The 10,970-nt window shown below is 40.7% G+C and overlaps 3 protein-coding genes across 3 annotated transcripts; all 3 read right to left on the reverse strand. All coding sequences in view use genetic code 12, as the record gives it.

The window, feature by feature from the left end:
• Positions 1–373: 373 nt before the first annotated feature.
• FOB63_004016 (Peptide transporter PTR2) lies at positions 374–2,092 on the reverse strand (the record flags this gene model as incomplete). The annotated part of the gene is made up of 1 exon (XM_002617429.2): positions 374–2,092. The coding sequence occupies one exon, from the start codon at positions 2,090–2,092 to the stop codon at positions 374–376; it is 1,719 nt and encodes a 572-aa protein (XP_002617475.2).
• Positions 2,093–7,904: 5,812 nt separating this feature from the next.
• FOB63_004017 (uncharacterized protein) lies at positions 7,905–8,561 on the reverse strand (the record flags this gene model as incomplete). The annotated part of the gene is made up of 1 exon (XM_002615910.2): positions 7,905–8,561. One exon carries the CDS (start codon positions 8,559–8,561, stop codon positions 7,905–7,907), a length of 657 nt encoding a protein of 218 aa, XP_002615956.2.
• A 1,108-nt stretch (positions 8,562–9,669) lies between these two features.
• FOB63_004018 (uncharacterized protein) lies at positions 9,670–10,017 on the reverse strand (the record flags this gene model as incomplete). The annotated part of the gene is made up of 1 exon (XM_066102374.1): positions 9,670–10,017. One exon carries the CDS (start codon positions 10,015–10,017, stop codon positions 9,670–9,672), a length of 348 nt encoding a protein of 115 aa, XP_065958272.1.
• Between the last annotated feature and the right edge of the window lie 953 nt (positions 10,018–10,970).

The following is a 10,970-nucleotide window of genomic DNA, read 5'->3' on the forward strand; positions in this document are numbered from 1 at the left end:
ACATCAGTACCTCCCTAAAGAACATCAGTACCTCCCTAAAGAACATCAGTACCTCCCTAAAGAACATCAGTACCTCCCTAAAGAACATCAGTACCTCCCTAAAGAACATCAGTACCTCCCTAAAGAACATCAGTACCTCCCTAAAGAACATCAGTACCTCCCTAAAGAACATCAGTACCTCCCTAAAGAACATCAGTACCTCCCTAAAGAACATCAGTACCTCCCTAAAGAACATCAGTACCTCCCTAAAGAACATCAGTACCTCCCTAAAGAACATCAGTACCTCCCTAAAGAACATCAGTACCTCCCTAAAGACATTTCTCTAACTACAACCATCTAACTATACAGAACTCTCATTATAATAAATAATCCCCTAAGTAAAACCCTTTGTAGAACCCTGGAGAGAACCCACTGACTCAAGATGAAGATCTTCTTCGTCAATGTGGTCAATGTTGTTCAATTGATCTTCCTTGTCGTTGTAATGTTTGAAGATGGCCCAGAACAACAAACCAGAAATGAAACATGCAATGGCCAAACCGGCAAATGCCCACACATACTTGGGGTTGGTGGAAGTTGGCGAAAGCGCAATACCAAGGGCAGAACCGAACGCATTGGTAAGCAAGAACAACGACATGATGAAGGATTTCATGCTGGCTGGCGCCTTGGTGTAGGCATATTCCAAACCGGTGATAGAGGCCAAGATCTCAGACATAGCAATTAAAAAGTATGCTGGGGTCTGGATGGCCACATGCACACGGTTAGGCACATTGGCGTATTCGGGGGCACAGCCCTTAGGGTTGTCGTAACAAGGGCCAGCTTTGTAAATGTAGTGTTGCAAAACAGAAGCATAAACCATGGAAGCAGCGCCAAACATGAAACCCCAGAAGATCTTGGTGATGGCTCTGAAAGGAGTGAATCTTCTGATGAATGGGTAGACAAATCTTTCACAGATCGGAATGAACACAATGATGGTGATGGGATCGATACACCCCAAGATATCGTTTGGCAAGCCGTGCAACTCCATTTGACCAGCCTGGGTAACGAAATTGTTCATCATCTGGCCGTACACAATCCAGTAGAATGGGAAAAAGGCAAACACCTTACAGGCGTACACGGATCTTCTGACTTCTTCAACAAACTTGTCAGTCCATGGGTACACTTTCTCGCTGGCATTCGACTTTGCCGCATCGTAATTGAATTTGTTCTTGATGGCCACCCAAGTACATTGGAAAGATCTGGCAATCACCTTCTCGGAAACTGGTACCTTAACGTATTGGTGTCTTCCAAGGTACAAAGCAAGCAAGGTAATGACAAAGAAACAGAGAGGCAACAAGTATGCAGCCCAGAAGCCGACGTGAGCCTCCAACTCACTGGTAGCAATTACAGACAAAGAACCAATGTTGATCATAAGGTAAAAGAACATGAACACGTTTTGGATGGTGATGTTAGGGTCCTGAACGACTCTTTCGCCGCTCTTCAAGACGCGGATCACAGGCTTTGTCTTTGGAACCTGGTCGGCAATCAATGGAGAGACATTGGCCTTGACACCACCAGCACCAATACCAATGATAATCAAGGCAGAAACAAAACCTCCCAAAGAGGTATTCCTGCTGGCCACAGAGGGCAACGAAGTGATGAATAAAATGAAAATACCAATAATGTAAACCACACTGAAGATACAGATGGTTTTGAACTTTCCGTAGTAGGTGTCTGCAACCCAGGCACCAAACACAGGAGTCACATAACACCAGAATTGCCAAAAGTACGACAAGGCTGTAGCACCCTGACTCTTCAAGTTCAAAACACCCTTTGGCTTGTCGTTGGGGGAGTTTTGCATGTAGTTCTGGAACGGAGTGGACAAACCGTAGAATGAAAACCGTTCAGCCAACTCGACAATGGCCACAAGCCAACAGCTAATAGGGATCTTCTCCGAAACATGTCTCAATTTCTTCATTTCTTCTGCTGTTGGCTCTCTGCCCTCATCGGACGAGGCCAAGTCATCCTGGGAAATGGCCTGAGACTTCTCGAAAGAGTCGTACTCTATGCTGGTTTGCTTTTCGTAAACGATGTTCTTCTCCTCGATCAAAGACATGTGTGCCAGGGACTGCAAGGTAAAGAAACATTAGGCAAATGTGCGGCGTTTCGGCATTTATAAATGGTTCTAACATAAGTCCGCCACAGTGCGCCTATTTCGGCACTTTAGTCTGCCCAAGACCTCATCAGTGAAACCGCCCTCTCTTTTCTGTTCAACTGGCCTATTGCACTGGTTATGAGCGCCGGAATGCACATGCCGCGCAATACCCGCGAACATGAGAATGCCATAATGGAACTTTGCTCAACTCAGATTGCAACCACAAAATACCGTTGTGCTTCCAAAAGTCAAAAAGCCATTCATCTTCAGAGCCAAACAAGAATAGTCAAGCGTTAGAACCGAAATTCAATGAGATGAGGTTTTTTCTGCTCAACCTTTTGTGTGAAAGCGCGGCTCACCAACAAGTGCGCTTTTTGTTCTTCTGCATACCAGTTGCGTCCTCATGTATGGCCTGTACTTTTTGGGTGTGTCGAAGTGAATGAGCTGCGCGAAGATGCACGTCAATACATTTTTGAGATAACACCACCTCCCTGAGGTAAAAAGTGACACTTCAGCCTCACAAGGGCAAGAATTAGACCTGAGATTACGGCATGTGGACTCTTTTGGACTTTTTTTGCTGGTCTTTTTATTACTAGCGTGTCTGATTTTTCGTCCATGATTCTGATGATTTCCAGCGCATTCCTCTTCTCTTGTCTAGAACTTGTGTGGATTCTGCATCTCTAATCTGCAGCTTGTGTGGATTCTGCTTGACCTAGCTAGAACGTTATATGTGTGTAAAACGGATCCACAATTACATCACGTGAGTGCTTCTGGCGTTTTCTTATCGCTAATCTGAGATGAAGCTATCTCCTGCAGAAGAAATCGCCAAAAGAGGCTAATCAGAATGCGTTTTACATTGGAAAAGATACAGTGGGAAAGATACCGGACCTACATTTCTTTCCTCATCGTGACTTCTTTGTCCTGAACTCTCTTGCCATTTCTCAATGTAGCTGAAAGTCCGAAATCATGGAGTAAGAACGAGCAATCTGGACGGAAAAATTAAACTTGAAATTTGAAGGTATACCCGCCTGGATTCTTCAGAGCCACGCGATCAATGGCTTTACACAACCACACAAGCAATCAAGAGCGTTCAGAATCTGCATAACGGCTAATATCTTCATCTGTCCGCTTTCTCTTATTAGGAGAGTAGATGAACTGGCTAATTGGGTTAGCACACATGGACACCATTTTTAAAAATCAAGATGGAAAGCATTGGTCTTTTTTTTTTTTTTCTTGAGCTGGTGTATTCTTAGCACTCCATCTAAAATTGATTAAAAAACATTCGTCTCAACTTAGCCACACTTTCATAACCCACAATTTCACCCGCACTTACATTCTCACCCACAATTTTGATTCACCACATTCACACATGGGCATATCATCAGTATCTAGCAAAAGTGGAAACTTTTGCCGGATTTCCTGAATCATCATACACTTATGCTCCAAGGGTAATTCACCAGTTGAATTAGCCTTGAATTGATACAAGCACTTTCATTTTTCGCTTGTGTGCAAAAATGTGGACGATCTACCAATTTTTCAATATACAGTCTTCACACTTTTTAGGACGCCGTAAATTATGAAAATATAGTCTATATAGCTTCTTCCTGGCCTTGCTTTCTTTTACTTGAATAATTAAGTTTTGCGACAAGTTTAAAAATTGTCTTTCACGTAATATTTCCCCAATAGCCAATATCCATCACTACTGTCGCTATCAATTATTATTTCTTTGATTTAAATACTATGAATGTTTTTAGTTGTGTTATCACTTCGATTTCTCTGTTTCTACTCGTTTGCCTTCGAACTTGAAGTTCGTTCTTGATTTTGAAGAATGAAACTTTTTATCAATGAATTCGCAGTGTCATTCACATTTTGTTCGCATTCCTACATTTTTTGTGCTTTTCGAAAATGGATGCTTTAATCCCGATTTGCGAATAATTAGACCAAATAATACTAAAACTTTTAGTTAATATGTCTATTCTGCGCAATAAACCTTCTTAGTCAGTTGCTGGAACCATTCCAATCCTCTTGATACTAGACTACTCTCACAAGATAAAATGTGACACTTCATGGATTCACGTTATACCCTTTCTCATCCAAGGTACTCTTACCCCACACGCCATAGGATCGCTTACTTTCCTGAATGGATTATTCGTGATTTGGAGAAGATAAGGGTGTACATTTGATTGACCCTACTGCACACAACTCCATGTACGACTGCTTATCAGCATGTGTCAGTCGTATTCGTACGTCTCAAAGCCTCTTGATAGGACGGCTTCACATCAATAAAACAGGAGAGAAGAAATATCGCAGTATAGAAATACAGCATAGAAGTCGAGCAGTAACTTGTGTACCTATAAAGTCCCTCACTTTCGTTAAATGACAAAGGTTTCGTTTGCAAGACTAAACCAAGGGACACGGAAATGACTTAAGAGCTTAATTACCAGTCATTTATTTGGGCTTATCAAAGATCGTGGATTCTCGGTAAATGTCAGTTGCTAACTGATTGTGTGACTAAATATAATCTCTGGCGTAGAAAATATAATCCTCATGCATCTCTATATACACCCGACATCCCGTTTGGGCGTCCCGAATTAAGGAGTTTCAAATGTTATTCTGCAAATGATCAGAATAACACCCGTGGTTTAGTCACTGAAATAACTGCTAGTGTTCTATACGCAAACGTTTCTCAGAATTCTAGCTCTCTGAACTTCTCCGCATCTGAACTCATTCTATGCATTAGATAAGACTGTATCCATTCTGCGCAGTATATAAGGAGGCTTTTCCGCTTCTGAAGAGATGTTCTAAATCAATGATCTGGGACGCTTTCTTATCGGATTCGCAGATTAAGGAGTCTATTCGTTCCTGTCAAGCTAGCGACTATCTTGATATCGTCAGCAATGGCGACAGAGATGGGAATATGACCTCTGTCAGCGTGATTCATCGAAACGGGTCTACCAATGACATTACAGTCACTTATACGTATTTGGTTGATACGGTTGGATTCCATACGTTTCAGGAAGAGTTTCGGCGAGGTTACGAGGCTGCCCTTCGAAACCCAGATCGAGCTAGATGCAATACTCGGTCTTGTCAGAAGGAAACATGAATCCCTCTATGCTTGTTGGTTATATAGCTTAATCAATATTTGTTTAAAGTAGCGAAATTCAATAGGCAATCCAATATTGCCCTAAACTTGCCATAGAGAGATGAGAAATGCAGTTTGCAGTCACAGGTCAATGAGGAAATAATGTCCAGGCAATGAAAGCTAAATCTTCACAAAGAATCATCAACAGAAATGCAAGCAATTGTAAAGAGTAGAAGTGCTCCAAACAGAAGCCCTGGTCATTTCATTTTTACGCATTTCCACATCAATCCTACTCAAGATACAAATCAAGATAGTTCCCCAAGGTTATGACATCAGTGCTACTCTAATCAACAAAACATCGAATAAGTGTAAATTAACCTCTTCTGTATCTATACATCTAAGCGGAAGGAAAAATATGTTCTTCTAGGATCCACCACCGCAAGAATTGAAATCCATTCTGTTCCATCAAGTACTCCACCCAAAACTTTCACCATTCTGACTGGGAAATTGTCTCTTATATACGGACCCCAAGCGCCGCATTTGATACTGTGCTTGCCGTAATTATACTTGTGACAGTGCTGTTGTTGTTGGTTTTGCCAGACCATAAGCTGTTGCTGTCACATCTGACCATAGCTGTAAGCTGGAACTGTATCAGTTACGGTCTCACTAACTAGATTAGTCTTAGTGATTGTCAAGCCAACCTCAAGGAAACGCTATCGCCCAAGCTCACAATGAACCCAGAACGTGACTACCATTGGCTCTGCTGTCACCATTTTATGATGCTGGATACCATCGAGTCCACCAAGTTCTGTACCAAGCCAGTTGATATTTGGTTCAACCCGGTGGAGCATTGACCGCGTTTCATCTTTATAAGTATTTGCAGATTGATACCGGTTAATCCATGGATTTAATTACGGTTCTGCCGGCTCTGGAATAGATTGTATTAGAAATCTGATCGATGACAGACATTGTTGACCAGTTGTACACTGGTATCAGCTAAGACAACAGACACAAGCACCATCAAGAAAACGAAGAATCCCAAAATTCCACCCCTTCTAGGAGAAGAGGCTGAAGACTTCAATGCTTTAGCGCATACACCAGTTTTGGTGGCCTGACAAGGGTAGATCATCTCAAAGGTAGTGCTGTCTTCGATAGTAGTGAATGTTGTGGTTACACCAGGCTCGAAATATGTAATCGGCCAATTCAGTGTACTCATCTTTGATGATTTAAAATGTAATTACTACTCAAATGACGAAAAAGGCACATTTTATACTCATCTTTTCTCGTAATCAATTCCTTCACATTGTCTTTCGGTGGACGCGTGTTTTGACGCCCGCTATTCTGTCACTGCACGATCCATCTGCAGAGAAATGCACTTCTGGGTTTCTACTGGCTTCCTATGATAAACATTGACTTCCGCATTTACGAATGCTTCATCAGCTGAATTGAATTTGATTAGGCTAGACTAAATATTCCGAGGTGACGAAGACATGTAAAACTGTTCGGCATGCTAAGTTTGTTATCTCCCGTATTTTGAAAGGGTATTTTTGAATATGCAGCTGCGGTAATTGTGCTTTGACACTTCCTACCCATGCTGAATGAAACTCACTGGAATTATGCATTCGATGCATTGACGTCTCGAAAATGTGTTAAGCCTGTATGTGGCCTCCCAATGAAATGGCTTGAATTCTGTTTGAAATGCACTTTCGGTTATAGTTGCTATGATGGTTTAGGCTTTATAGTGAGGAATATGCGAAGTTACCCATGACGTTCCCTATGCATAAAGTAGCACATAAATGATATTGACCTACATCATACGACTAAATGATGTTTTAAGCAGTTCGTTCAAGACTCTTTATCGTTATGGAATCCCGTCAGTCAAAAAATGTCTCCCTTTTTACTCATCTCCAAAAGATGTGAACCAGCTTTACTTCAACACCAATTATCACATGGGGTCTTAGCGAAGCCACTTTTTCACACTTATTTGTTTCTTAGTACGTTCTGAACATTCGATTTCAGTCGCTCATTGGGCGAACACATCGGCTTTTCCTGATAGATTACCGAAGAAACGTTGATAGAACGCAGTGAAGAGCGAAACTCAAAACTTTTGAGTAAGACCATTGCTATATTCAGTTATCTATAAATTTCAGTGTCAAATTCGCAACAGATCTATGGGTTTTGGCAGGTTTCGTAACCGTTTTTAGATTCGCTTTTTTGCGAGATAACGCATGCATCCGAAATGAAATAGGAAAAAATAGCATACCTTGCACACACTCTTGTAAAGTAGCGTGTGCAGTAGAATCAGCTCTATATACACCTTCCTCTTGCTGGTGCTTTAGATATCAATTCATGAAGTCTCTCAAAAAGAAGTCAGTTCAAGAAGTACGTGTAAGTATCTCTAAGAGAGGCGAATGGCTAGAAATTGATAACTGACATCTAAATAAATGTATGGTATGATTCTTGAAGAGAGACTTTCCAGAAAAAGTGATTGATCGTATACATTCTCTCCACAAAATGGCCCTAGATTTTATGATTAATTATGCTAAACTAATCTAGAGATTAACTGATGGGCGAACAATACTAATAGTTAAAATACAACGAATGTTTTGTAAGTCTCCTCTTCAATAGTGTATATTAAACGCTAAGCTTTAGGTTTTCTCAATAGACATATGTACCATATGGTGTTTGGTTTCAAAGATGTGAACTTATCTTGTGAGTCACTGCGTTTATGTCCTTTTCAATCTCGTCATTTTCTACTTCGATGACTTTAAACTTCAAAAAGTCCTCATCAATATCATCGTCCGCGCAGCCATAACAAGTCTGGCCGGTGGTGTAACGTGATAAAGTACAAGTCAACACAGCCCTATCTAACCAGTATTGATAGCATTTTGTATCAACATATCCATGATGCTTTCTGTTGCAATCCATCCCACAGGGTTTGATCACCTCTGGATTCTCCCGATTACTGAACATTCTGTGGCATAGTGCACATTCTTCACTTTCTGGGAGCGATTTGACATTCACCTTTTCTAAAGACTCGAAGTGCAATCTCTTTTCTTCGGCATAGTTGTAGACTTCAAGCTCTTTGAATTCTTCCATTTCCGGGACGTTTTTATTAGACTGAGATTCGCAGCATTTCCAATGGGCATACGAGTAACAATCACGTTTGCACAAATCTAACATATACAATGGGTGAACCTCACCTGTGTATCCTGATTCACACATTCTAGCCCAACGACCATTAATTGCCTTATTGCATAGTGTGCACTGTTCTCCTTCGGGTATATCCTTCCAAGTTCCCGAAGAGCCATCATCAGTCCGCTCATAAATACTCTGCAGCGAATACATGCCATGCCTCACATCAAGGATCGTCTCCCACCTCTTTTTGAATGCGTCCTTCCAATCCTTTGTGGAAGCACATATTCTTATCTGACCTCCCCAAGGAACTTCCTCTTCGTTATCGCTGCATGGATAATATTCCGTGTCGCTTTCTGTGAAGTAATCTTTTTTTTTTAGTATTTCGTAAACATCATGGCTCTATGTATTATACATACCTTCGGAGTCGGACATTTGATGGTGTCAAAAGGTGCGAGCCATTGCATTTATATACCTTGGTATTTATTGGCTTCACCGAAGAAATTTGCCACCGAGAGTATTTTCCATGCACTTATTCGCCACTGAAGACTCACTCATGTGCGGCGCTGAAACAAGTGTGTCATTCTACATTATTTTTCAGTCGTATTTACATCAACACCGACGATGCAGGATCTCTGGAAATTGCCAATGGCCTTTCCATCTCGTTGTTGAATTTTCTATGCAACAACTTCTTTGAAGAGTTCATTTATTTTTCCTTGTATATTGAATAGCTGTTCATATTTTCAAAGCAGGAACTGAAACACTCTGTACATAGTTGTAATCTGCACTATGGCTAAAATACGAACGCTGTGCAGGTGCGTTTCACCAGCACTTTGATACGTAAATTGTTGAATAATGGACCTGCTTCACCTTTGAAGTTAGCCTTTCACAATTTTTGGGATGATACTTACGCACACATGTGAACAATAATTTGAAACTGACTGGCTTTCTCAAGAAGTTTCTTATCGGGTTTTCAATTCTACACAATTGTGCACGCACATGCCCGTGACTCAATCATTATTTTCACTCAAAAATATTCGGGATCAACTCATATTTAGGTTTGAACATCGTTTAACTAATGTACTGGGGTTTTTCTTGTATAAAAATGTGGATTGAAAGATGGAGGCATACTGGGTCAGTTTACAATTGTCTCTCATTTATGCAAACTTTCATGCAGTCACATACCTTGGTCATTTCCCATGTGATTACCATAACTACTATGTTTATTTTCTTGACTCTTTTGATGAAATTTAGGTCATTCATATAATGTGGGGTATTCAGCGGGAACAGTTTGTGCCTCTATTCATCTATTAACCTACCACTACCTGTTTTCTCCACTCTCATTTCCACTATCATTGACTTGCAGTTCATCTTCTCTATCATTCTCCTTTCCATTCTCCTCAGCTTCCTCGCTGTCTTGGTTCAAGTCAAACTTCTTCAAATCTTCAAGTCTTTCTAAAAGCTTAGATTCGTAACAATCCCAATCGACATAACTGTGAACTTCAGCCGTGCATTCTGGTACGCATTCCTTGAGCACAACTGGATCAACCTTGTCAGCAAATTTTTCGTTGCATATGGAACACTCAATTCCTTCGGGTAAGTCCTTAACCTCCATCTTTTCCATTTTATTCATTTGTGCTCTGACTCCGAAAATCAATCTATACTTCATCAAACTTACCACGATGGCGAGGTTTTCACTAAACGTCGTAGCATCAGAGTCACAACTGTAAGTTGAGCATTGGTCACTTTCTACATTTTGGTCTTCTAGATGTTAGTACAAAAACACCGCTATGTATCTATGGAGTTATGCATACCTTCATGGATGGACATTTTCAATGTATTTTCATACGTCCACAAGGGTTACTCGTCGCCTTTATATACCTCGTAGTTGGTCTCTCGTAAATATTATTTGCCACTTGTGAGATCTATACACTTTGCCACTGAATATGCCACTTGAACGTGCCACTGAATTGAGTTATCGAAACATATCTTTCATTACGCTGTTTACACTGATTTTGCTAGTACACTCTCTGATAACTGCCTCATCTGAATTACTATTGAGTGCTCCAAGCCTTCAGCATTTATAAATTCACCGCATTTCCCCGAGGTGGATGGCATATTGTCTTCCTCAAGTGGTATGAACCACAACTAGACTCACATAGTAATCTGCACCTAAGATTAAATTACGAGAATGCGCAGTTTACCTAGTTGGCTTCGTAGCTTTAGCTAACCATAGATTATTCTGTAATAACCCCATTGTATGCTGTGCTACTTTCAACAGACGACACGTAGAATAGTAATTTTAGCATGAAAGAAATTTTAAAGCTACTTCTTCTCTCTCTCACTTATTCGGCTTTCAATTCTTTGCTTGTCATTATGCCCCACACATGTATGTGGTGGTGACTCCAAATCTGCAACATTTATATAAAAGAAATCTGGGACTTTGAATAGATCTGCGACATTGTCTAGCTCTACTGTCTTGAGATTGGTCTAAAGTGTAACTCTTTTTACTTTAGACTATTGGTACACCGTCATATTTACAATATGGCCATTTTATTTTACTGTGTGATGTTCCCCATCAGTTCGATTCCTTATCTTATCATAACTCGCCTACTGTACCTT

This window comes from Clavispora lusitaniae, assembly GCF_014636115.1.
Source record: "Clavispora lusitaniae strain FDAARGOS_655 chromosome Unknown tig00000187_pilon, whole genome shotgun sequence".
Lineage (NCBI taxonomy): Eukaryota > Fungi > Ascomycota > Pichiomycetes > Serinales > Metschnikowiaceae > Clavispora > Clavispora lusitaniae.